Genomic DNA, 27124 nt, shown 5'->3' with positions numbered 1-27124 from the left:
TCATCTGCGCGCAGCTCCGCCGAGGGGGCTGACGCGCGCGCGCGCGGCCAGGCAGCTCCTGGGGGCAGACGCCATCCAGCCTCCTCGGCGCCTGGTGACTACCCTAGAGCAATCCTCTCCCTAAGAGATCCCCACACTCCGGCCAGAGAGCGCACGCCCGGGGTGACAGCTCGGCACACACGTGGGCGCAGCCTGGAAACCGCGGGAATCCTAACCCATGGGGACCAGAGGGAACGGTCTGCTGGAAGACCTCGGTCGAGGGATCTTGCTCCCCGTCCGCACCCCTCTCTGAGCCCCAGAGGGGACGGGCGGGGACAAGCCCTGGCGGGGCCGCGCGCTTCCATCGCCACTGCCAAGGTCCTCGCAGTGGCGCGGGGTGGCCGGAGGAGGGGCCGAGGGCGGGGCGGTCGTAGCCTCCACCACTCCCGGGCCCCCCCGGTGGCGGAGCGCCGCCTCCCCGGCCGTCCTCCCCCACCGCGCGCACTCTGCCCGCCCCGGAGCCTCGCCCTCCGCCACGATGAGCAAATGAGCGCGAGCGAGGGCATGAAATTTCAATTCCACTCTGGGGAGAAAGTGCTGTGCTTCGAGCCTGACCCTACCAAGGCGCGAGTGCTGTACGATGCCAAGGTGCCGCCGCGGGGGGAACAGGGAGGAGATGCGGGACTGGGTTCGAGGGATGGGAGGCAAAGGGGCCAGCGGAGGACAAGTGGCCTGGAGTCCTGGACAGCCACCAGGGCGCGCCTTGGCCTGCGTGGAGCGGCCCGGGACTACAGGGGACGCTGGCGAGACGTGCTGGGCGCGCGACTTCCCTAACTAGAAAGGACCCGTGATGCTTCCGCTTCCGGCCGTGTCGCGTCGCTTACGCGCGGTTGCTAGGCCAGGGTGGCGGTTTGAGCGCTGGGCGCCAATCCCGGCGACCGGTGTAGGAGGACTGTCGCCTGAGGCCTCTGCTTTTGTAACGAATCTGTCCTTGTCCCACGCGGCTTCTCGCCACATGGGCTCAGTAGAGGACACCTTGACCAGTTTCCCCACCCACATCTTCAACCTGGTCCTCAATTATTCCCAGCTGTCAGTCCCGAACCCTGGTCAAATTTAGGATTGTAGTCCTGCTGGGGGGGAAGGGAGGGGCTCAAGGTTGCTCTGTTGCTTTCTAAAGGATTGGTGGGAGGCGAACAGAGCTAGGAAAGAATCGCATCTCGCCTGTATCCAGCTTGGTCAGCCCAGGCTGAGCTATATCTTGCGGTTGTCAGTTTTTAAGTGGAGGACTGGGCACCTAAGTGCTCCAGAGCCCAAAGAAGGTAAAAATTCAGCGCGCTGGGGGTCGGGGCGAGCATCGGTGTTTCCAGCCACCAAGGTGAAGTCCTTGGTGGCAGAGACAACTCGGAGCAGCACCAGGTGTGTTTTTAGCCATGTTTCAGCAGTGCTGTCCAGTGGAACACCCCAAGGTCTGTGCTGGATTATGTATCTTTGGTTCTTCCTGAAACCCTTAACTCTGTTTACCTCCTATTGCTATCCCTCCAGCTTGCTCTATCGCTAGGAGATGGAAGGATATACGTTTCATTTGTACCAGCTATCACCTTAGGGAATGCATGGCTATTAAGGGGAGGGGAAGGGTTGTGGAAGTCTCTGGCTAGCTAGGCAAGACACTGGACAAGGCAAGGCCCAGGTGACTACAACTCCCAGAGGTCTCAGGGCTGTTCTCTCTAGTCTGGGCCCTTCGCTAATGACAAATCTACCGACCAATGACTTCAGAAGTTTCACCCGGTCTCAAACTCAAGAGACCAATCCTGGGTTGGTTGGACGGATGTTTCCTATTTTGAGGCAACCACTCGGGCAGAAGAGGAAAAAAAATGTTGAAGAATGTTACGACCCAGCTCTCGATCTAAAGGGGGGAGGGATGAGTACTTTCTTATTTCTTTAAGAAGGGACTGTGATCTAGTTCTTTTTACCAAACTTATAGTAATTTTCGGTTTGCTGTGCCACGCGTGAGTAGTATTTCCTGGTTTCAGATCATCGATGTTATTATCGGGAAAGACGAAAAGGGCAGAAAGATTCCAGAATATCTGATACATTTTAATGGTTGGAACAGAAGGTCAGTGAACTTGTTACAGTTAGACTTAATCGCCTTTGTAGCAAGATAATTTTGTAACTTTAAGTTTTAGAAACACTTGTAGAAAAGTTTAATTTCCTGCTTCTGCTTTGTTTGGAAAGCTTGCCTGGTCTGAGGCATGATTACTTTAAAGTCTGTTATGTTTGGATGATCTATGAGTAATCTCTAGAAATCTTGGTTGCTGTAGCTGAGTTCCCTTTGTGCTTTATTGGTAACCTCTTGGTGGTTTTGAAGTTTTTTTTTATAGCTTTCTAAAATGTCAGCAAGTCTGGGGCACTTCTTCATGATGCTTTTTAGCATCCGTTTCATTTGTTTCAAAATACTGACGTTTACATCCTCTTCTTTTTCAACCAGTTGGGATAGATGGGCAGCTGAAGAACATGTGCTACACGATACAGATGAAAACCGGAGATTACAGCGCAAATTGGCCAAAAAAGCAATAGCTCGCCTGTAAGTATACAAAAACTTTAATGGAAGTGCTATATTTAGTGTGGCTTTTTTTTTTCCTGGTTTGGATTTTTTTTTTTAATGATATAAAAGTAATATGACAGATTTCAGCAATCTTACATATTTAAAATAAACGAAGCATTTCTAAAGTACTCTAAAGAATCACAGACATTTTCAGAATAACTGTTTTCCACTTGGTAGTGGGGAATCACCATTATGGTTTGTTTTTTTGTTTTTGTTTTTGTTTTGTTTGTTTGTTTTTTTTGTTTTGTTTTGTTTTTTGCTTTGTTTTGTTTTGTTTTCGAGACAGGGTTTCTCTGTGTATCTCTGGCTGTCCTGGAACTCACTTTGTAGACCAGGCTGGCCTCAAATTCAGAAATCCACCTGCCTCTGCTTCCCGAGTGCTGGGATTAAAGGTGCCACCACCACCCGGTGACACCATTATGTTTTTAAAGTTTAATCTTCTACGTATTTAAGAATTATTGCTTATTATGTCCTCTGTGGATGCCAAGTCCCTGTTTGAAGTTTTATTTTGATTTGTTTGTCATTTTCAGGAGAGGTACAGGAAAAAAGAAGAGGCGCTGTAGGTTGCCTGGTGTCGACTCTGTCTTAAAAAGCGTGCCAGTTAAAGAAAAATCTAAAAATGACGAAAACTGTGAGTGTTTTGACTTTCCTTTTCCTCCATTGACTCCATCTTCATGTCATCCTCCCGTATCTTAGGACTGAGAGAAAGAGTCATTGCAATTCTAGACAGGGAAACAAACTCATCCCGTCCAGAGGCTCTCATTTAAGACTTTTATTGACTTTAGGATGGTATGAAAGTTTCTTCTTCCACTTTCAGTATACTCTGCAATAAAATACATGTGCTATGAGTACTCCCACAAGGTTAGCTTTGTTTCCATGAGTTTCCCCAATTGTCAGCTCCTCTAAGTGCTCTGGGGACATTGAACGCAGCCAGCTATGATAATTCAGTAAGCTAGGTGATGTTCATCGGTCTAGGTGTAACTCCATCCTAAGTGAAGGGGCAGATTCGTGATATGCACTCCGTTTGGTTTAGGCAGTTCACACTGCAGTCCCTGTGATCAGTCGGCATGGGTATCAGACTGTAGCAGAGCCTTCCCAGTAACCGCCGTCATCTCTGCTAGCAAAGCTTCACAGATCCTTCCTCTTGGATCATTTTCTTCTTGAGACCTCCAGGGCCTTGCCACCACTGATGAACCCAACAGTGAACCATAGGATCCTAGCTGGTGAAACACTTTCAGATCATTAGCTTGTGTGATTTTTGTATCCATTGAATTTGGAGTTATAATTATCAAACTAAGTTTCTGTTCCGAAAGGTACAGTATTTGTGTTTAGGATTTAAAATGGATGCAGAACTACAGACCATTCTTCTTAATCAAGTGCATGTGCCACCTAAAAATTTTGTAACTGTAAGGATTGTCCAAGTGTATAATATGAGTTTGCCTGATATTTTTGTTTTATGTAGCAGTAAGCAGCACCTGTCATGAGAGCTGTGGAGAAAAGAATGGAGGGATAAAAGAACACCGTCAGCGTCGTATTAAAGTAAAGGCTAAAGCGGTACAAAAAATGTTTTTACTGTAGAAACTTTGTCTTTGATATACAGACACACACATACTCGCACAATTATATAGATATAGATATAGATATAGATATAGATATAGATCTATAGTAGTGGCAAAATTTTCAGGTTAGCAATTCTTTTCAAAAGTATACTTTTCAGACCAATGTTGCAAGTTTTCCTGTGCCATTTCAAGAAAAGACATCTGTTTATGGTCCTTGTATGAATATAGTTGACTCTTTATACCCACAGAGTGTTTCCACAAGCTATGTATTTTTTTAAGTACGATTGTGAACTATACTTCATAATGACTAATTTTTAATGGTACATAACAGAGATTGGCTTCTGCCTGCCCCCCAATTGAACAGAAACCCCAATGGTAATCATAAGTGAAGAAGGAACAGAAGTGAATCTTCAATGTAGTTAATGCTGTGGAAAGACACTTTGTTATGTGGCAGAATATCACTGCTTTTGTTTTTTAGTAGCGGGCATGTGGCATGATGTGACTGTTGTGAATAAACTAGCTTGGTTGCGTAGCAGATTCTTATTTCATAGCTTCTCTCACTGTTCTCAATAATTCAAAATGGAATTGTGATATTGCAGAAAAAAAAGGTATTGTCGCTGCGTTCAAGAAAGGAAATGGATGAAAGAACAATCACTATAGATATCCCCGATGTTCTCAAGAAGCAGCTAGAGGATGACTGTTACTATATCAACAGGAGGAAACGGGTATGCAAGAAGAATGGATTGTCCAGGATGCTGCTTCTTGCCTGCTTTCATGGTCAATGTGTCAAACACCGGACAGGGTGGAGGGATGGATGGTAGTTTCCTTTCCATACTGTAAGGTGCTTTACAGTAGTCCTGGCTTCTTGCTTAACTTAACTTAAGCAGGAACTTAAGACTTATATACCATATGATGTCCATTTGAGCCCTTTAGTGAGTTTTCCCGAATCCTGATACCTGGATTTCAACTACAGTTACGATTTAAGCCAGGTTGATAGCTCATGTGATCACTTTAATTCCAGCACTTGGGAGGCTGAGGCCCAGTGAGTTCAAGGCCCGCCTGCTTTACATAGAGAATTCCGGGACAGCTGGTCTCAGAAAGTTGAAAGGATAAATAGATTAGGATGGAATTAGTGGGTTAGGTGCACTTCTCTTGCATATGCTTTGAGAAGCTTTCTTTTTTTTAATAGAACACTAAGACTGAGGATTATTACTTCTTTGTATTCAAAACAATAAGACTATAGTGTGAGAGTATGATCTGTGGAAGGGAAGGTTATCAAAGATCTTCAAGACATACTTATTAAAAACTTCTTGAGCAACATTGACAGAGTTAAACTGGTAAAGTTATAGCGATTCTTTCTTCTAATATGTGTCTGATTATAATAGGATATGAGTAGATCAGATGTTTCTATTTTTCTTAACAGTTAGTGAAACTTCCATGCCAGACCAACATCATAACAATTTTGGAATCCTATGTGAAACATTTTGCTATTAATGCAGCCTTTTCGGCCAATGAGAGGCCTCGTCACCATCATGCCATGATGCACACGCACATGAATGTGCACTACGTCCCAGCTGAAAAGAAGTGAGTAACTGGAGTGCTTCATCTTTGAAGTCTGTCTTTGGGTTTTGGTTATGTGTTATTATTGGTAGCTTTTTTGGTGCTACTGTGGATCGAATTCAGCCCTTATGCATGCTAAGCAAGTGCTCTTCCATTTGCCTGTACCCGCAAGATTTTCCTTTCTATGTCCCAGTTTAGAACCAGGGGTCCTTTTCTCTGCTCAGTTCTGTTGAACTCATCTTAACTCAAAGCTGATTTGTGGATTATTGGGTCGGTTATCAGTCTAATAGGAAACTATTGGGCCTTTGCTGAAGTGTTTGATCATTCTACACGAGACCTAGCTTGATTGTGCATTACCCTGCTGCCAAGACCACCATTTTCAGGGATACCACATAGGAGACCTATCTACTTGAGGAAACAGAATAGGCAATGAGAACTGGATCAAAGGTGGCTTCTGACTGGTCTTTTAAGAAATTAATCAATGTATCCATGTGAGTACATGTGTGCCATGGCACATATTTGAAGGTCAAAGGTCAACCTCTGCTATAAGTTCTCACCTTCCACCTTGTTTGAAACAGTCCCTGTCGTGTTTTTCATTGCTAGGTTCACCATCCTGGCTAGCCTCTGAGTTTCTAGAGATTTGCCCATGTTGGTATCTTGTCTCCCCACAGGAACTCTGGGATTAAAGATTAGTGCACTACTATATCTAGCTTTTAAAAAAATATTTATTTTATGTGAGAGTACACTGTCGCTGTCTTCAGACACACCAGAAGAGGGCATCAGATCCCATTACAGGTGGTTATGAGCCACCGTGTGGTTCCTGGGAATTGAACTCAGGACCTCAGGAAGAGCAGTGAGTGCTCTTAAATGCTGAGCCATCTCTCCAGCCCTATATCTAACTTTTAAGTGGATTTTGGGGATCCTAATTCAGATTGCCAGACTTGTACAGCAATCACTTTTACCCATTGATCTACCTCCTCTCCACCCCGAAACAACACTTTGTTCTCGTCAGAACCCTGCTACCCCTCATGATTTTACAGGACCAGTGTCAGGGAGGTAGAGTATTGCAGTTGGAACAGAAGCCCGCAGCCCTGGCTGCTGGGATGTCTCAGGTTCTATTGAACCTGTTCATTTGTGTTATATGGATACATTTAAGTTAATAGCATAATGCCTGCAGTTTATATTATGGTCTATATTCCCCTATTTCTTTATTATTATCATTGATATGTTTGCTTGTTCTTTTTGTATGTAAGTGATTATCGGTTTTAAAAGTCTGCCCTCAGCTGGATAGCACCCACCTTTAATCCCAGAACTCAAGGAGGTAGAGGCAGATGGATCTCTGTGAATTTGCCATTACCCTAGTCGGCAGAGTGAGTTGTACACCATCCAGGGCTACATAATGAGACCCTGTCTCAAAATAAAATAAAATAAAACAAAAAAAATAAAAATAAAGATAAATCTGCTCTGTTTAAGATGTATACCTTTCTCATGAAGTTTGGAAAATATCTATGACTTTACTTGGTCTCTAATCTTTTCTCTCTCAATCTTCCTAGTGTTGACCTTTGTAAGGAAATGGTGGATGGATTACGAATAACCTTTGATTATACGCTCCCATTAGTGTTGCTCTACCCATATGAACAAACCCAATATAAAAGGGTGACATCGTCAAAATTTTTTCTTCCTATTAAGGAAAGTACCACGACAACTAATAGGTGAGTTAGACAACATGAACGTGCATCTTAACCCTCAAGTGTCAGCACTGACCTGACTCACTCTTTGTGGAAGTATCTGATCTGCTGTTACAGTGGCCTGAATGTCTAAAGGAAGGGAAACACTGTAGGGTGTCCTTACTGGTGTCTCCCCCGACGACCTGCTCCCCCTGTTAGGTAGATCATCATTCACATTCTCATGGTTGTAAGTAAGCATTCCAGTTTAGCCAAGCATGATGGCTGGTATCATCCTAGCATCCAAGGAGCTGAAGAAGGAAGGCTGCTATGATTTTGAGGACAGGAGCTCTCTAGAGGGAGTTCTAGGCTAGCCAGGACTACATAGCAAGAGAAGGGTGGGTGGACATAAGATTCCCAAGTAAACAGCATTATCAGTGGATTCTGAGCAGCTGTACCGTCTTTCAGAAGACAGTAGTTACAAGGCAACATGAACCAGAAGGATAGAAAGTGGAAGTATGGATATCACCCTTAGTGAGGCAACCCAATCACAAAAGAAGTCATTAGATATGCACTCACTGATAAGGGGATATTAGCCCAGAAACATAGAACACCCAAGATACAATTTGCAAAACACAAGAAAATCAAGAAGAGGGAAGACCAATGGGTGGATACTTCATTCCTCCTTAGAATAGAGAACAAAATACCCATGAAAGGAGTTACAGAGACAAAGTTTGGAGCTAAGAGGAAAGGATGAACTATCCAGAGACTACCCCACCCGGGGATCCATCCTATAATCAGCCACCAAACCCAGACACTATTGCACAATGCCAGAAAGATTTTGCAGAAGGGACCCTGTTATAGCTGTCTCGTATGAGGCTATGCCAGTGCCTGGCAAATATAGAAGTGGATGCTCACAGTCATCTATAGGATGGAACACAGGGCCCCCCAATGGAGGAGCTAGAGAAAGTACCCAAGTTGCTGAAGGGGTATGCAACCCTATAGGTGGAACAACAATATGAACTAACCAGTACCCTCAGAGCTCGAGTCTCTAGCTGCATATGTATCAGAAGATGGCCTAGTCGGCCATCAGTGGAAAGAGAGGCCCATTGGTTTTGCAAACTCTATATGCCCCAGTACAGGGGAATGCCAGGGCCAAGAAGCGGGAGTGGGTGGGTAGGGGAGTAGGGTGGAGGGAGGGTATAGGGAACTTTCGGGATAGCATTTGAAATGTATATAAAGAAAATAATAAAAAATATATATATATAAAAAGAAAGTGGAAGTGCACCTGATATCCTTTGCTTGATGCTATGTGATCTGGGTCAGCTTCTTCTGACTCTCTTGTCTCCACATACATAGTATAGAATCAATGGCTGTCTCCCTGGTGGCTAGGAATTCATGACGTCATTCACAAGGGGGCAGCAGCCTTTGGCTCTCAGTGTCGGGTTAGTTCCCTACTTCTCTTTTATTACTGCTTTGCTTGCTCCTGTGTCTATGCATGCTTTGTTCTCTGTTCTGGTCGGGGTTGCAAGGGTGGATCCATCCTTCCCTAACGTCTTTCCCCCTAATTTTCCTAAGGCACTCTGCCTTGTCCTCTCTCTTCTCTTCCTGAGTGGTGTGCATCAAGTCTAGCTTGGTGAGGGAATGGGTTACCTGGGGCTAGTTAGGGGAACATAGGCTACCGGTAGCCACACCACTGCAGAAGAGCCTTCCTCTCTCTGGCATTGAACCTTTAAGTATGCTCATAAGGGGGTGGCTCTTGTGTGTCTGAGGAGCCCTGCCACTTTTCACAAGGCCATGTTAGTGGTTATGAAGAGCTCATGTGGTCATCACAGCTGCTCCCATTCCAAGATGGCAGTAGTGCTGTCCTGTCCAGATGACCAAGTTTTCCAGCATTAATAGTAACATCTTTCGGTGTTAAACCGGCACCTGCTCTTCTCTACTGCTCTTTTGCTAGGCTCTACCTCCTTTGTCACAAATAACTTTCTGGGCCCTACATTAGCTAGCTGCCTTTCTTCTTCCTCTCTTTTTTATGGTGCTCTGTCTCTCTAACATCTCTTTGGCAGTTTCTCTATTTCCTCCCTTCTACATGTCACTTTTGCCCCAGGCAAGAGGTCAGCAAAACTCACACAAGGACCTGTGTTGAAGTCCCCACGAATGGCTTGCTTCACACTTGATGATTCCCAGAGTCTGGCATAGACTTAGACATACTTGTGCTATCCTCAAGTCCTGGCAATTTTTACATTTTGAAGACATCGTGTGGTCATCTTATTCAGTAGAGCAGTTTCTCTGTCCTGGGTCCTGTCCTGTGTGACATAGGACACTTAGCAGTATGTCTGGTCTCTATCCATTAGGGAACAGCATATCTGCCCTCAGTTGTGACAGGCCCTCACCAGGCTGGCACTGTTGTCACCAAACATTGGCAACTGCTTTCTGGGCTGGGGCCAAATTCTGCCTCTCCCCTCAGAGCCCTTGTTCTGACGCATGGAGGAGAAGATGTTTCCGTCTCTAATAACAGCACGTCTTGCAGAGTTATGGGGACCTCATTTATTTAGGAACTGCTTAAGAAAAAATGTATGTCTCACCTCCTCCCTCCCAAGTTGATTGGTGAACCTGCCTTTGGGAGGCCTTGTAGAAGCCCTCAGATCTGTAGAGGCTGCTAGTGACACTCTCCTTCTTTCCCAGGAGCCAGGAAGAGCTGTCTCCTAGCCCGCCTTTGTTGAATCCATCCACACCACAGTCTACAGAGAGTCAGCCACCTACTGGTGAACCAGCCACCCCCAAGAGGCGCAAAGCCGAGCCAGAAGCACTGCAGTCTCTCAGGCGGTCCACAAGGCACAGCACCAATTGTGACAGGCTGTCTGAGAGCAGCTCCTCCCCTCAGCCGAAGCGCCGGCAACAGGACACATCTGCCAGCATGCCGAAGCTGTTTCTGCACTTGGAAAAGAGTGAGTTTGCCCTATGAGCGCCAGGCCAGGGAAAGCCACTTTTTTCTTTATTGTTAGCCTCCCTGAGTATGTATAAAGTGTGTGTTATTCTCCAGATCTCACCCAGGTTGCTATAGAGCTACTTCTTTGAAGAAGAGGAAAAGAGCCACAGAAAGATGGAAAAGCAAATGGTTTGGGTGGCTCAGTGAGAACTAGCGAGGCAAGACTCTGTTTCAGTTGATTTGTTAACCTCCCTCTTTGCTACTTTTGTGAGCTAGTGGACTTATTGGAATCCCGTGTTTTCTATACATATTCAAGATGAAGTGTGATTGCTACAGTTCCATGCCTGTTTTTAAAACTTACCTTGAAGACTTCTGTTTGAATAAAGTGTTCAAATGAGATGCTGGGTTCAACAGAGTATGCTGTGAAACTCCCCATTCAAAGTAATTTTTAGGATAGTTAGAACTGTGCATCTGCCTCCACTATCAGTTCATATATTTTCATCACAGAATGAAAGGAATCTGTCCTACCTTTACCTGCCCTTCCCCACCTCCCTTAGAAGCTACCAGTTTGGGATATTTTATATTAATGGAATAATGTAGCATGTATGTACACAATTGATGAGTTGATGGAATGAAAACTGGGAAGGTTTCATTAGGAAATAAAACACTTAAAAACCAATTCTAAAACATGAACTATCTCCATGACTCCCACTCTAGCCCCTGGTATGTTTTCTTGGCATTAGTTATTTAGGTAAAAATCACATGTACAGTTAATCAGTTTTAAGATGTAATTTTATTTTTATGTGTATAGATGCTTTGCCTTCATAGACGCCAAGGCAGTGCCTAGTGCCCTCAGAAGACAAGAGGGTGTCAGATCCCCTGGAACTGTAATTACAGAAAGTTGTGATCTGTATGTGGGTGCTGCAATTGAAGAGCACACAGTGGTCTTAACCTCTGAGCTGTCTACCCAGTCCAAGTTAACCGTTTTAAAGTGACTAATTTAGTGGCCCTACTTTTTAATTTGTTGAGCTGTAATCCACACACCATACAGTTTTCCTATTTAAATGATCCAATCCAATGGTTTTTAATATATTAGCAGATAAACATCTGTTTCAAAACATGGTTAATCCCTCCCCACAAAAAGCACCTACCCACTAGCAGTCACCCCCCCCACCCCCACCCCCACCCTTTTCGAGCCCATGGATCTTGTTTCTTTTCTCTGGTTTGCCTAGTCTGCATGTTATGTAGCAACGGAATCATACTATGTAGCTCTGTGTTGGATCCCTTTCAGCTTAGCATAACCTTCTCAAGGTTGACTTTTGTAACATATATCAGTACCAGGCTAAAAATAACCTTCCGGGTGCTACCTTTTAGAAGATGAAGGTCATATTGTTAACAGGAGGTAGCTTTGGAGCATTGATTTGGATTTGTGGTCTGGTGTTTATCAGGGTTCTGAGCGTGTCTCTGGTTCGGTCTCTCTGTAGCTTTATGGGTAAATGATTGCACCTCTCTCTTTGTCAGAGACACCTGTGCACAGCAGATCATCTTCCCCCATTCCTCTGACTCCAAGTAAGGATGGGAGTGCTGTATTTGCTGGCTTCGAAGGGAGAAGACCCAATGAAATCAATGAGGTAGGGTGCTTGATGTTTGACTCCAAGGGTTCTTTTACCCTTTGTGCTTGCTTAAAATTCTAAGTTCTCGAGGTATCATGTTACTTTACAAGAAACAGCAGCAAAAGATAGTAAGGTTTAAGCTTGCTATTGTGTTCCTGTTTTCAAATCTGAGAAAACTACCAGAACTTCTGTTCTACAATTATAATGACTTTTTACCCTAAAGATCATACAGTTATTAAAATAGTTGTATTTGCATTTTGTATAATGTATTAAAACTTTTATTCCTTTTTTAATTAGGTATTTTCCTCATTTACATTTCCAATGCTATCCCAAAAGTCCCCCATACCCTCCTCCCCACTCCCCTACCCACCCACTCCCACTTTTTGGCCCTGGCGTTCCCCTGTACTGGGGCATATAAAGTTTGCGTGTCCAATGGGCCTCTCTTTCCAGTGATGGCTGACTAGGCCATCTTTTGATACATATGCAGCTAGAGTCCAGAGCTCTGGGGTACTGGTTAGTTCATAATGTTGTTCCACCTATAGGGTTGCAGATCCCTTTAGCTCCTTGGGTACTTTCTCTAGCTCCTCTATTGGGGACCCTGTGTTACATCCTATAGCTGACTGTGAGCATCCACTTCTGTGTTTGCTAGGCCCCGGCCTAGTCTCACGAGAGACAGCTATATCAGGGTCCTTTCAGCAAAATCTTGCTAGTGTATGCAATGGTGTCAGTGTTTGGAGGCTGATTATGGGATGGATCCCTAGATATGGCAGTCTCTAGATGGTCCATCCTTTTGTCTCAGCTCCAAACGTTGTCTTTGTAACTCCTTCCATGGGTGTTTTGTTCCCAATTCTAAGAAGGGGCAAAGTGTCCACACTTTGGTCTTTGTTCTTCTTCAGTTTCATGTGTTTTGCAAATTGTAACTTATATCTTGGGTATTCTAAGTTTCTGGGCTAATATTCACTTATCAGTGAGTACATATCATTTGAGTTCTTTTGTAATTGGGTTACCTCAATCAGGATAATGCCCTCCAGGTCCAACCATTTGCCTAGGAATTTCATAAATTCATTCTTTTTAATAACTGAGTAGTACTCAATTGTGTAAATGTACCACATTTTTTGTATCCATTCCTCTGTTGAGGGGCATCTGGGTTCTTTCCAGCTTCTGGCTATTATAAATAAGGTTGCTATGAACATAGTAGAGCATGTGTCCTTCATACCGGTTGGAACATCTTCTGGATATATGCACAGGAGAGGTATTGCGGGATCCTCCGGTAGTACCATGTCCATTTTTCTGAGGAACCGCCATACTGATTTCCAGAGTGGTTGTACAAGCTTGCAATCTCACCAACAATGGAGGAGTGTTCCTCTTTCTCCACATCCTCGCCAGCATCTGCTGTCACCTGAGTTTTTGATCTTAGCCATTCTGACTGGTGTGAGGTGGAATCTCAGGGTTGTTTTGATTTGCATTTCCCTGATGACTTTTTAGAGTTTAATGAAAACTTTTATTCTTAAGAGCCACATTTTAGGTTCTGTGGGCCATGTGATGTCAATTAAGATGAATCAACTATAAAGCAGCTTCAAACAATATATAAATGGGATGTGTACTGTGTTTCAATATACCATTATTGTGAACACTGAAATATAAATACTATATGATATGCATGAGCTAAAAATATTCTTTTAGCTTTAATAAATTATTTATAGGTGACCTAAACCAGCAGGTTGTTCTGTAGTGATGGGGTCCTAAGAGAGAGGAGCAGGAGATCAGAAGATGAAGAGAGCATAATACAGAGAAAAGAAAGTTTAGGATCAAGTTTTCTTTCACAGTCTATTTGTTATGCCAAGCAAGTTTATTAAGAACTAAATTGGGACAGAGTCAGCAGAAAGTCTTGTTCGATGGACTAAGTTAGAGGGAAGTTAATTAGTGTTGCACGAAGGGAGCACTGGGTATCTCAGGAGCATTACAGACCAAACACACAGCAGCCTTGTGACTGATAACCATAATCCCCCTTGTGGAAAATGATGGCTTCGCAGGATCTGAAGCTATTTCTTTTTTTTAAACATCTGATTCTCCTCCAGGAAGAGTAACCCTAATAGCCATCCCTTTGAAAGCATGCCAGCATTAGGCTAGCCGTTAAGCCCATTTACTTGAATGCTTTGCCACTACAGGCTTTGTATTTATGGGAAATGGTATTTCTCTCTTTCTTTCTTCCTTCCTTTCTTTCTTTCTTTTTCTTTCTTTCTTTCTTTCTTTCTTTCTTTCTTTCTTTCTTTCTTTCTTTCTTTCTTTCTTTCTTTCTTCCTTCCTTCCTTCCTTCCTTCCTTTCTTTCTTTCTTTCTTTCTTTCTTTCTTTCTTTCTTTCTTTCTTTCTTTCTTTCTGGGCTTCTGAACAGTCAGGCAAAGACCACTTCCACTCAGATCAGTACTGCCATCTAGTGGTTAATGGTAGAGCAGAATGCTTTGTGGTAAACAGTGAAATTCAGCAGGCTTTTGGGACTCAGGAATCTATAGTGACTTTAAGGACGTTTCAGAACCTCTTCCACGATGGGTTTTAACTAGGGCTATTTATCCAAAGCACTCATGCCCCTTTCTTCGAATACCAATTGCGGATTGAATTTGGGAAGGGTCTGGATGATCACATGGCTGGCTAAGATGCACTTTGGTTCTCATGGAGAATCTCTGTACTAATTACAAATGCCCATCTCGTCCCTCTGAGCAACATTCGATCCAGAAGCAATTCTAAGCTTCCTGTGTGGGTGGCAAGGGTTCGATGCTAAGTTGGTATGAAGAAGTTAGAACTGGCTGCCACGGATGAGATAGGAAATCTACATGAAGGCTACAGAAGCTTGAAGGAGGCTGGGGCCTTCTTCTTGGCATCCCAGAGCACTTGTGAACTTCTAGTTTATTTTATTCGGGTTGACGGTGCCAGCATTTGTGATATTTTGTGGTTGGGCACCCTTCTGCTTTTTCTCATAGAGGATTTCCTGCAACATAAGTTCTTCTGTGGTAATAGAGCTGAGACATAACAAAAATGGACTAGGCTTTGGCTTGCTGATGGACTAAGGTATTTCTAGAGAAACTCACCACAGAGTTCTGAAAGATAGCTCTCAATTTTTTCAAAATTCCCAGTCCATCTAGCAGTCTGAAAATCTGAGTAAAGGTAGAGAAACTAACTCTGATATGATTCAACTTAGTTTCCAAAATGACTCAAAGAGCAGGAATTGATATATTCTTGGTAATATTTCCTGTTTGAGGGAGGAGGGCTCAGTGCTGTGATAGTGTGAATGTGAAGCCTTTTTGAACACTAGGTCCCTAGCTGGTGGTACTGTTAGGGAAGATTGTGGGACCTTTAGAAGGTGGAGCTTGCTGGAGGAAGTGCGTCACCGGAACTGAGCCTTTAGTTTTTATAGACTGGCCAGATTTCCTGCCCACTTTCAGCTTCCTGACTTGATGTAGTGTGAGCAGCCAGTCTCCCAATCCTGCCAGCATGCCTTGCCCACCAAGATGGAATGTATCCCCAGAAGATGAGCACTGTCGAAAATTTTAAAATCCAGTATCTCATTAATCTAATTTTAAGTCGTTCTGACCCTCACATTTATTTTTAGAGGCTTGTGCTCACTATGTAGCAATATTGTTTCATCTTTTCCATATTATTTACTGTCAGAGATTTAGAAGTCTATCTAGGAGAGCCTCCATTTGGAATAAAGGAAGCCTTTAAGTGATTTTTTTTCTAGGTCCTGTCTTGGAAACTTGTGCCTGACAATTATCCGCCAGGAGACCAGCCACCTCCCCCTTCGTACATTTATGGTGCACAGCATTTGCTCCGGTTATTTGGTAAGAATCTCTATTCTTCATGTTTTTCCAGTTTTGATTTTCTTATTAGCATGTATTAATTACATATAATAGTAGCTTTCACTGTGTATTAGTTAGGGTTTTATTGCTGTTAACGGTCACTATGACCAAGGCAACCCTTATAAGGACAACATTTAATTGGGGCTGGCTTACAGTTTCAGAAATTCAATCCATTATCATCAAGGTGGGAGCAAGGCAGTGTCCAGGCAGGCATGGTCCAGGCAGAACCAAGTTCTACATCTTCATCTGAAGGCTGCTAGCAGAATACTGGCTTCCAGGCAGCTAGGATGAGGGTCTTAAAGCCCACACCCACAGAGAAGCACTTACTCAAACAGGGCCACACCTTCTAATAGTGTCACTTCCTGGGCCAAGCGTATACAAACCACCACATTCCACTTCCTGGCCCCCTTAGGCTTTTCAAACACATGAGTCTATGGGGGTGGGGCATACCTAAACACAGCATAATGCAAAATACATTTTATCCCACTTCAAAAGTCTCCACAGTCTATAGCAGTTGCCACAATGTTAAAAGTCTAAAGTTCAAGTCTCTTCTGAGATTCATCCAGTATCTTAACTGTAATCCCCAAAGCAAGACAGGAAACCAGCTGGGGAAACCCCACATTCTGCATCTCTATGTCTGATGTCAACATCATCATCAGATCTTCAACTCCTTTTTCATCTTTGTTGACTGCAACAACTGCTTTCTCCTGGGCTGGTTCCATTCCTGTTAGCAGCTTTCAGTCCATTATCACCAAGGCAGGAACATGGCAGCATCCAGTCAGGCACGGTGTAGGAGGAACTGAGAATCCTACATCTTCATATGAAGACTGCTAGCAGAATACTGGCTTCCAGGAAGCTAGGATGAGGGTCTTAAAGCCAACAACCCACAGTGACACATCTACTCCAACAGGACCATACCTTCTAATAGTGCCACTCCCTGGGCTGGGAATATACAAACCATCACACACTGATATTTTCATGTGTTTGTAGAATGCATGGTGATCATAGAATAGTCACCCCCCCTTACCTCTTGTCCAACTATTCATCTTTCTGTTTCCATGTGGTGTGTGTGTGTGTGTGTGTGTGTGTGTGTGTGTGTTATTAGAGTTGCTGATAGGTCCATGGTTAAGAAAGGAAACAAGGGCAATTTACCAGTGGTTTCACCATTGAAGAAATGTCTCTCTCTCCTAGCAACCATTCATTCATATCCATGGATGGTCAAAGGGAAATGGGGCCTCATGGTGCCCTCAGTTATAGCAGCCTTATATTGCTTGGCTCTTTTTTTTTTTTTTAAACCAGTTGCTAGTTTATGGACATCTTGCAAGTGTGTAACTAATTTGGAAACCTGGTTTCCTCTTTAAAGAAAATGCACTGGATGTACTTTAGTTTCATAGACTTAACACTCTATGTTTGTTCGGTAACTGATTGTTTCCTAGAGTAGATGCTAATTTGAGTCCCCAAAGTAGGAAGAGTAATCCAGGTGGTCCCACAATGAGTCCTGCCCAATGTGGCATCCTGCTGATTGAAAACGCTTTTGTTTTTAATCCAGTGAAACTTCCAGAAATCCTTGGGAAGATGTCCTTCTCTGAGAAGAATCTGAAGGCTTTACTGAAGCACTTTGATCTCTTTCTGAGGTATTTTTATTACCTTGTCACACCTACCGCCACAGGCAAACTTGTGACTTTCTGAGGCTTAAGTGGAAGGTGGAAGGTGGAAGTGGAAGTGGAAGGTGGTATTTTCCATATGTTCTGACTGAATAGAGTAAGATATGATATAAAGGGATTTCTTTTTCATTCTTTTTTTTTTTTTTTTTTTGGTTTGCTTGTTGGTTTTATGTCTATTTTATCCTTCATTTCTCCAGTTTCTGGGTCAAGAATACTGAGGTGTCACTCCAATAATCCAGCTGGATAATCCTGTAAGCAGAAAATGAATTTTCTGACATAGAAATACACTGACATTAATTTTACATTTATCAGGAGAACTGTAAACATTGGCCTCTTATGACGTGTGTACATAAATTAACTTAAATATTAGCCTAGAATGATAATCAACAAGTCTGAGTATGTGCTGGCATTTTTGAATTCAGAGAAAGGTGTTGAATTCTTCCCTTGATATAGCTAGTCATTTTTTTGTGTAATAGAATATTTGACTCATGATGCCCATCTTCATGCCATTGGTCACTTAGTCCTTCTCTGCTATCCAGATGTCTGTTAATTACATCCTTACCTTATCCTTCAAGGCTGGTCTTCACCTTGCCCCACTCAGGTCTGCCTAGCTACTTGACCTGAAAGGGAGCCGTTTTCTTTCTACTGGGCCCCATTCTGACTGATCTAGGAGTCGCGAGAGTAGAGTACTCTACCCAGAAATAATCAGTCTTAAAGTTTGAAAAGGTGTTTTTCCATCAGAATTTTGAATGACATGTCCTTGAATATAACTATACTTTCAGTATGTCACTGAAAACTGGTTTTATAAATATTCTCTTCCCTCCCATGTGCCCCTTTCAGACAAACTCACAATTGTGTTTAACCTAACTGTTTGTGTACTAAAAGCAAATAGCACTAAGCATGTGTGAAGAGACTGCAGGTTAATGTAGGGAAGCCTCCAGACTTTGAAGTATTCCTTATACAAAGCAGAAGTTAGGACTGTAGGAAATAACATAGGTTTTATAAATAAAACTCAGAGTAAATAAAAATATCCTTTTTATATAAAAAAGTAGACATTGGTAGCAATTAGAATCAAGGAACACAACAGTGACCTTTAAGAAAGTACAAACAGAAAAAAAAAAAGTACTTAGCTGTCAAGTGATTTTTGACGTGGTTTCTTATTTAGAGAGATGTGACAATTTAAGAGATTTGGACAGGTTGGAGGTAGCAGGGTGATTCATGGTAGATTTTACAGCATGCTTCTCCTAGTCCAAGTCCTCTTGGACTTTATTTTGCTTTCTTTCTTGTGGATCTGTTTGCTTTGTTTTGTTGTTTTGGCTTTTTTTTGGGGGGGGAGGGGTTAGAGTATCATAACATAGTTCCAGATAGCCATAAATAGTGGTCTTCCCACCTCAGCTTCCCAAATGCTTGAACCACAGGCATAAGCTACTCTGCCTGCCTCTGGCCTGAAGTCCCTTCATCAGCATATTGCAGGATCTTTAGCGACTCATCACATTATAACAGCCATTTTCAGACATACTGGTCTTTCGACAGGTGATACTCTCACCCAGACTTGTAATTAACCTCTTAGTATGCAAAGATTGGTATTGGTTATTTTGTTCAGGTTTGGTGTAACTTAGTCTGTATAATTAGCCTTGTGAATTTTTTAAGTGGCATTGAGTTTGTCATGTATTGTTTTTATAGTTTGGAAAACAGGAAAGGATTTATTGAGGTTATTTTTCACAAATGCATGCATATAATCAGTTCTGCAACCCTGATGATGAAGAGATTCACATGAATAGTGATCGACAGAAGCCGCTTTAATGAGTGTTGTGGAAGTAATCAATAGAATCATGTTTTCTTTCTAGTACAAAAAGTGTTGAAATGTTTTCACAGTTCATTGGCTGACAGCTAATATTTAGCTTCAGGGTGTTCAGTTCTTAATATGATGCTCATTGGTGCCTTTTTAATTATTCTTTCTATAGGTTTTTAGCAGAATACCATGATGACTTCTTCCCGGAGTCGGCTTATGTCGCTGCCTGTGAGGCACACTACAGCACCAAGAACCCCAGGGCAATTTATTAAACTTTTGATGGTTCTGTAAAAACAACTGCACTATGTGGCTTTATACTTTAGGTCCCAGGTGAAGTGTTAATGAGATGCTAGACCTATCCTGGGGGTACTCTGACAGAAACAGGCTCTGGTTTTTTTTTTGAGTTCGTCACATTCTATTATTTCTGTTAAGAATTATTTTCTGAGCTCACCATGGTGGTCCTTGCCTATGGGGAGGGAGTCGATTTAATTAATTAATTCATCATTTTTTTAAAAAAAATGTACTGATTACTTCCTGGGTGCCTGAACATATTCCAAAGTAACACTGCTACACAAGCTGTGTGTGCTAGCAGGCTAAAAACAGCCATAGCTGTCTTCATAGGGATATGTCCATGAACGTATACTTAGGTTAAACATTATTCTGGTAGACAGCGCAGGTGGTTGTTAGCAAGGACCATACTGTTTGATTACTTGTTAATGTTAAACAAAAATGGTTTTGAAAACTGTTTTCTGTTCAACAGATCTTAGTCAGTGCTTGGAAGCCGCAAAGCACTCTCAAAGTATTTCTGAGGGAATTGATATGGGTGGCAAAAGAGAACTTACAGCTATGCATTGCTTGTAGCAGTTCCCTTTCTCAGAAACATTATTTTTGTTGCTCTAAATAAAGCATTGCCTGTCTTGTTTGAGATTTTACAGCCATACTCTGCTATGTAATGTTATAGTTCCTTTTCTATGAAATGTTATTTTGGGTGATCTAAATAAAGCTTTGCCAGTTTTGTTTGAAAGAAGCAAGAGGAGTTTTGCTCTGGCCTTTCCTGGTTCTTTTTACTGCAGGGCAACTAGTCGGGTAACCTCTTCACTCCCAACTTTTGTTTCCATTTGTTTGCCCCTTGTACGTTTTTGTCCTTCCCTTTTTGGTTTGGCCTCTCTGTGCATCGTGACTATTAGTAGTTATGAGAAGTCACCGTGACTCTGTGCCAACTTGTGGCTGGTCTGTGGGTCCTGATAGGTCAAATGCAGATCTACCCTTCCCCAAGTTGGCCAGCTGATGTGATCTGTAGTCATCCTTTTAATCCTCCTCTCTATTTCTCCCTCTCTCTCTCTCTCTCTCTCTCTCTCTCTTTCTCTATTTCTTTCTCTCGCTGTCTCTCTCTCTCTCTCCTCTATGGTTTAGAGAGCTCTAAAGGCCTGGAAAGGATACCGAAGCCATGAAAGCATTAGATAAAGCACTTCTCTTACTGTTTAGCTCAGTTGACTTTAATTTCCGAAGGCCACTGGTCATGAACAACAGGAGCCTCAAGGACTTTTGACTCAAATGGTCCCATTAAAGTGCCTTGTGCATCACTGACTACTAAGATTCACTACCTCCAGATCAGCTAAAGAAGGCATCTTCCCTTCTGCATTTGTTTAGTTGCTTACACAGATTCAGGTTGGTGGGAACTGATTGGAACGGCCTTCACGTTCTTGGTAGGTGTGATTTTTAATTTTAATTGTCAATGTAATGGATTGAGAATCACTGTGGAAACACACTTCTGGGTGTGTCTATGATACTGTTTCAGAAAAGTTTGAACTGAAGAGGAAAGACCCGTCTTGACTATGGCCATCACCATTCCGTGGACTGGGATCTCAGACCCAGTGAAAAGAAGAAATTAAGTAGTATCTCAGAATTCACCTTTCTCTGCTTCCTGACAACATTACCAATGGGTTCATGTTCCTGCTGCCATGCTTCTCTGCCATGAGGGACTGGACCATCAAACTGGGAGGCAAAATAAACCCTTTTCTCAGGTATTTTCTCACAGCAACCACAAAAGTGGCTCATAATGGAACATTGGTGTTGAGAAGTGGGGCTGTTGTGGCTAAGCCTGACCATGTGGGACATAGGCATTTGGAACTGGTTTATAGCTGAGAGTTTGGAACTTTGAGCTAGAGAAGCCTTAGAGTGCTATAAATAGAGTTTAGTAGGCTATTCTGGTGGTGTTTTGGAAAACTAGAATGCCAAGACAAACGTGGATAGTGGAGATCTGGCTCACAGGGGTTTGGAGAGAAAAAGAGTATTGAAAATTGAGCTACAGGCCATTTGTGTGATAACCTGGCAAAAAAATCTGGTATCAGGCCATGCCATTAGTGCCATGTCCTAGGAACTGGAGTGAGGCTAGATTCTAAAGCAGTGGACTCATTCCCTTGGTGGAAGAAATCTGAAGAAAGCTTAGCGTTCAGGCTGTGTAATGTTTACTGACTACTGCTGTCATCCAGGTCTCCAGTGAGAAATAGCACAAATGAGACAAAAGAAGACAGATGTGTCAGTTTGGCGGGGGAAGGGATGGATTTAAAGGTGTAGGCAAGGCAGATCCAGAGAAAGCAGCAGTACTTGTTAAAAGACATTAGCAACATTAAAGAGAAACCTTGTGCTCTGTATTAGATATTAGTGAAGGTTCCTTAAAGATAAGACCTCACCCCCAAAAACCCCCTATTTTGTCAAAATATGAATTCATTTGAAAGGAGAAATCGTAAAGTGCTGATGGTGTTTTCTGCTTCTTGAAAGCAGTTACCTAGGAAAACCTTTCCCCATGGTTGGCACACAGGCCAATATACTTGTAGGCTAAGGGACCCAGGTCACAGCAGAACTTTGTAGTATCACTCCCATGGTACAGGTGTGAAAGATGTAGGTGTGGAGGAGTCATGGAGACTTGCACTAGAGTTCCAGAAAGCACTGAGACCAGGCAATGTGTCGCTTGGTTGGAGTCTCTGTAAACTAGCCCTGAGAGGCTACTATGTGAACATGTTAAAGTGAAGTCTAAGTTGCAGTATGGATCCCAGGATGTTGAAGGTACCAGAACTGTGGGTCATCGCCTGAGGAAAGCCCCATGCATGGAGCCGTGTCAGCCCCAGAGAGAAGTTGCTGCAAATGGCAGCGCTGGAGATCTGGGACTACCCAAGCCCTTGGAAATCCATAGGAGTCCATCATGAGCTCCAGATGCGGGCCATAGAGCTGCAGGATCTGATGTTTGCCCTGCTGGGTGTCGGTCTTTCTTTGGACACACCCTTGCTTGCTGTAATTCCCACTCTTCCTGTTGGGAATGGGAGTTTTTCTTCTTTGCCATTGTTTATTGAGACATTGTTAGTTGTTTTTGATTTTATAGATGTTCACAAATAAGAGATTGCCTTGAGTCTCAGAGAAGACATTGAACTGCTTAACACTGCTGGGACTGCTAAAGACTATGGAGAGTTTTAGAGAGGGACTAAATGTATTTTGAATTGTGAGATGAAAATGAGAATTTGGGGGCCAGAGGTGGAATGCTATGGTGTAGTGGTGTGTTTGGGTGTCAGGTTGGCTGGGGTAGACTAGAGATGCTTGATTTTGATTATTAACTTGGGTGGAATCAGAATCACCCTGGAAACATGCCTTTGGATATGTCTCTATGAAGTTTAACTGAAGAGGGAAGACCCACCCTAAATGTGGATGACACTATTTTAGGACTTGGGGTCTTAAACTGAATGAAAAGGACAAAGTGAGCGGAAAATCAAAATTCGTCTCTCTTTGCTTCCTAACTGTCAGTCTTGCTGCCGTGACTTCCCCTACCATATGGAATGCTTCTCTTCAAACTGTAAGCCAAAATAAATGTTTCCTCCCTTAAGCTCTTTTTGTCGGGTATTTTGTTACAGGAATTGGTGGGGATGAGGAGATGGAGGTTGGGTGAGTAGTAATTAGGATTCCTCTCCATTTGACTTATGTGGTGCTGGCTTAATGCTTGTGCACCTGCAGTATCCTCCTCACTGTTTTCAGTGCTGAAATATTTGCTCCTGGTAGATCCAGGGAGGGGCAAATCAGTTGAGTACCCACTGATGACTACACTGCTCTGCAGTGGGTAGCGCCAATTCAGTTGTCACACAGATGGCCCTTATTAAACTAAATAGGCCACAAACCAAAAGCAAAGGTCATGAAGCTGGGAAAGGAAGTGTGTGTGTGTGTGTGTGTGTGTGTGTGTGTGTGTGTTTGTAGTGTGTGGTGTGACATGGATGGAACAGGGATAAGAGGCGTGTGGTAGAAGGTAATTAGAATACATTATACTCATGTATTCAATTGTCAGACTACAAAATTGTTTTTTAAAAAGGTGCAGTCATGGACCCAGGAGGTGAAGCAGAAGTTGAAGATTACCTTCAGGTACAAAGCAACTTCAAGCACAGCCTGAGCTACATGAAATTCTGTCTCAAGGGAGTAAAGAGGCAATGTGAGGGCAGGGGAGAAACTGGCTGTACACATTAGATCAGGTAACAGTTTTTAAAAAGTAAGAAGAGGGCTAGGGACATAGCTCAGTGCTTGAATGCTTGCCTACCGTGCATATATGTGCAGTCTCTTAGTGAATTACCTACTTCTCGGGTCTCGAATATGATGCCTAGCTAGCCCCACTCCCTCTGAACAGTGACAGGGCATCAATGGAGAGGGTGTCCCAGGTAATTTTATCCAGATCGTACACATGATCAATATGCATCACTCGGAAAACCTACTTATGACATCTTTCTTCACAGGGAAAATGAAAAAGAAAGAAAGGGGGAGGAGAGATGGAGGGGAAGGGATGGGCAAATGGCTCTGTCAATAAAGTTTCTGCTGCACAAGCCTGATGAAGTTAGTTCAGATCTGTTAACCACTCCTCTAAAAGCTGAGTATAGTTAAGAGGCAGGTGTTTGTAACCATAAGGCAAGTAGACCCTGGAGCTCTCTGATCAGCCAGTCCAGCCAATTAGCAAGCAAGGCATTCAGTGGCTCAAAACATAAGATGGAAAGCAATGCAGAAAGAAATCTGACTTCTGCACATACATGCACAAATGTGTGCACACTGGAAAGGAAAGGAGAGAAAGGGCGCAGGCAGAGAAAGCAGTCCATCCCAGTAACCTTTTCTTAGACAATGCTCACACTTCCTTGTGTTAGAATGTGAGTTCAGACTCAGCAGGTAAGGGGTGGGACCCTAGAGTCTGTACTTTTAAGGAGTGTCAGGGCTGCTGACACTGCTGGTTCCCAGCCCACACCTTGTACAGGGAAGTTATCAAATACTGGGTTTGGGGGTGGGGAATAAGATGTCAACTATTAGGAATAAGACTGGGAATGAGATACAGATGAAGACAGTCTCAAGCACAAACTTTCTGTAGGTATTTTTTTCCCTCTCAGGAGAGCTGCATAAGGAAGACATATTTTGCATAATCAAGGAAATAGATTAGTTAGAAGCCAAAGTCAAAATCAAACCAAGATCTGTCTTGATGCTAAAACTATGTTCCCTTAATGCTTTCCAAGTTGAGAGAACACAATAACGAAGTTCTATTGGTCAGAGAGTAGCAGAGAGGCTGATTCAGAGCCAATTTCTGCAGTCTTTTCATTTTCCCCATCTTCCCCATCCTTCCCACGAGTCCTCCAGGGTTCTTACTGTTTGAAACTGCCATCTGTTTGGCCATTTGGTTCATTCTGCTCTTTAAAAAAAATAGGCCTTTTTTTTTTAACTTTAAGTCTTTATTGTTTGCACAGTTAAAAAGCAGAGTATCCCATTTTCAATTCTAAAATCAGAGGGCTGATTGCAAAAGAAATTCATTTACCTAGGATTTAACCACATTCTCGAGATTTATTTATTTATTATTATATGTAAGTACACTGCAGCTGTCTTCAGACACACCAGAAGAGCGTCAGATCTCATTATGGATGGTTGTGAACCACCATGTGGGTGCTGAGATTTGAACTCAGGACCTCTGGAACAGCAGTCGGCACTCTTAACTGCTGAGCCATCTCTCCAGCCCTCAAGATTTTTTTTTTAATGTTACATTTCTCTGTGTATGTGCATGCATGGGTATATGTGTGTGTATGTGTGTGTATGTGTGTATGCTGTCACAGGAAAACTTCTGGGAGTCTGTTCCCTTTCCACTATGCACACTCCAGGCACTGAATTAAAGTCATCAGGTCTGATAGCAATTGCTTTTTACCCCCCACCCCAACACACACACACACACACACACACACACACACACACACACACACAAGCAATCTTGCCAGCCTATGTATTCAAGAGTTTTATTAACGTTTGCTTTCCTAGAAAGTACCAGAATATCTCTGTTTGGGCATCCAAGTCCTTTGTTAGATGGGCTTTAATAAAAGCTATGACATAAGTGCTAAATGAACAGCGTTGTTATAGGTACACTTAAGGGTGTTGGGAAGTAGATGCCTCAGGCCAGCAGATGGAACTCAAGTCACTGTTAGGAAATCCTTTAAAACAGCTGATATCTTACTAGTTCTGGATTTTGTTGTTGTTGCTTTTGTTGTTTTCTTTGGTTTTTTTTTGTTGTTGTTGTTTGTCTGTCTGAGTCAGGGTCTTGTATAGCACAGGCTGGCTTCAAACTTTCTATGCAGCCATGGATGACTTTGGGCTTCCAATTCTCTTTCATCCATATCCTGAATGCTTAGACAATAGGCATTTATTACCACACCTGGCTTGTGTGGTGCTGGAGGTCAAACCCAGAACAATGTGCTTGCAAAATGAACGCCCTACCAACTAACTGAGACACATTTCCAGCCCCATGGTTCCTAATTTCTGTCTATCAACAATCAACATGACCTTACTACTTTTAGATTTTTTTTCCTTCCAATGTCACCATATTCTCCCTTTCTTCCATCCTCAGAACAGTATTTTGGTTAGAGTCCACATTACCCTTCAACAAACTCAGAGAGTGGCTAATCAGAGTCTGTTAGTTGTAGTATGGAGGGCTGATTTCTTTGATTATAAGTTGGTGAGATGGAGCTGTGGCTTCAGCTCTGTGATAAGACTCGACTGAGAACCTGAGCTCAATGCTCAGCACCAAAAATAATAACAATGATGTCAGCAACTTTGGACTTAAACTTCATTCTCAAGCTGTGGGTCAAGAGGAAGGAGCTATCTCAGCACTTTAGGCTTGACCACAGCCCTCAAGAGCTATTCTGGGCCATTGGTCACCTTCCAAATCATTAACTTCAAAATCTGCCAATCAAAGCAACCTTCCAGTGTAGGGCAATGCTAGGAGTGTTTTATTCCATGCCACAAAGCCAAGGATGACAGCAGCCTGCAGGAGAGACAAGTTCTATAATCCTCCAGAAAAACTCTCCCGAGCTGAGCTTCTGTATCACTTCTGGGTTTGATGCTGCGGGATTTTCTTTAAATCATTCTCTACTTCCTTTCTAGCAAGCAGGAGACAGATTTGACTATAAAACACCATGAAAATGGGGGGAAATGCTTTCACTGTTTGAGTCAGGGAAAAGAAAAACAAAAGAAAGACAAAAGAAAAAGATACAATGCTGTATCTTTTATAAGATGTCAGTATGTACAGTTCCCAGTTTAGCTCATAATTTCTCAGCTTTCTCATCCCCAGAAAGTCTTTTGTATTTAGTTAAAACTGTACTTCAAAGTTTGATCTTTTCCTGGGCTAACAATATGTGTAGTATCATTCTTTCCTTGGGAAACTCTGAGAAGGACTTTAAGGAGAAGTGAGGTGTGGGATGTGGCCCTCAGCAGGCCCAATGTTCCATTTATTTATTTATTTATTTATTTATTTATTTATTTATTGTGGTGTGTGTGTGTGTGTGCGCGCGCACGCGCGCATGTGCATATTCATGCATAAGGGTATAGGTGTCCACTTGTCATGATGGTGGTCAGAGGACAGC

At 42.9% G+C, this 27124-nt stretch overlaps 1 protein-coding gene across 11 annotated transcripts; it reads left to right on the top strand.

Annotated features, from left to right (window-relative positions):
- On the top strand, positions 1-23088 carry Msl3 (MSL complex subunit 3). 11 transcript variants are annotated; one of them, XM_017318415.2, is made up of 14 exons: positions 1-627; positions 2010-2092; positions 2465-2560; positions 3112-3212; positions 4044-4135; positions 4740-4865; positions 5564-5724; positions 7254-7412; positions 10050-10312; positions 11815-11924; positions 15641-15740; positions 17308-17392; positions 17620-17673; positions 19387-20154. In XM_017318415.2, exons 1-13 carry the CDS (start codon positions 526-528, stop codon positions 17654-17656), a joined length of 1515 nt encoding a protein of 504 aa, XP_017173904.1. In that variant the 5' UTR covers positions 1-525; the 3' UTR covers positions 17657-17673; positions 19387-20154. The 11 variants fall into 11 exon arrangements, with proteins under 11 accessions (XP_017173904.1, NP_001357723.1, NP_001357726.1 ...); NM_001370794.1 differs by having other exon boundaries at positions 483-627; positions 4047-4135; positions 19387-23088; NM_001370797.1 differs by lacking the exon at positions 2010-2092 and having other exon boundaries at positions 483-627; positions 4047-4135; positions 19387-23088.
- The last annotated feature ends 4036 nt before the right edge of the window (positions 23089-27124 follow it).

This window comes from Mus musculus, chromosome X (assembly GCF_000001635.26).
Source record: "Mus musculus strain C57BL/6J chromosome X, GRCm38.p6 C57BL/6J".
Lineage (NCBI taxonomy): Eukaryota > Metazoa > Chordata > Mammalia > Rodentia > Muridae > Mus > Mus musculus.
Note: the sequence above shows the minus strand (reverse complement) of the source record. Positions and strands in the feature narration are given on the sequence as shown.

Coding starts and splice junctions, on each gene's coding strand:
- Msl3 (NM_001370791.1), top strand. CDS start 526: ATGAGCGCGAGCGAGGGCATGAAATTTCAATTCCACTCTGGGGAGAAA. Junction 2,093..2,464: donor TTTAATGGTTGGAACAGAAG/GTCAGTGAACTT, acceptor TTTTTCAACCAG/TTGGGATAGATGGGCAGCTG. Junction 10,313..11,814: donor GTTTCTGCACTTGGAAAAGA/GTGAGTTTGCCC, acceptor TCTCTTTGTCAG/AGACACCTGTGCACAGCAGA.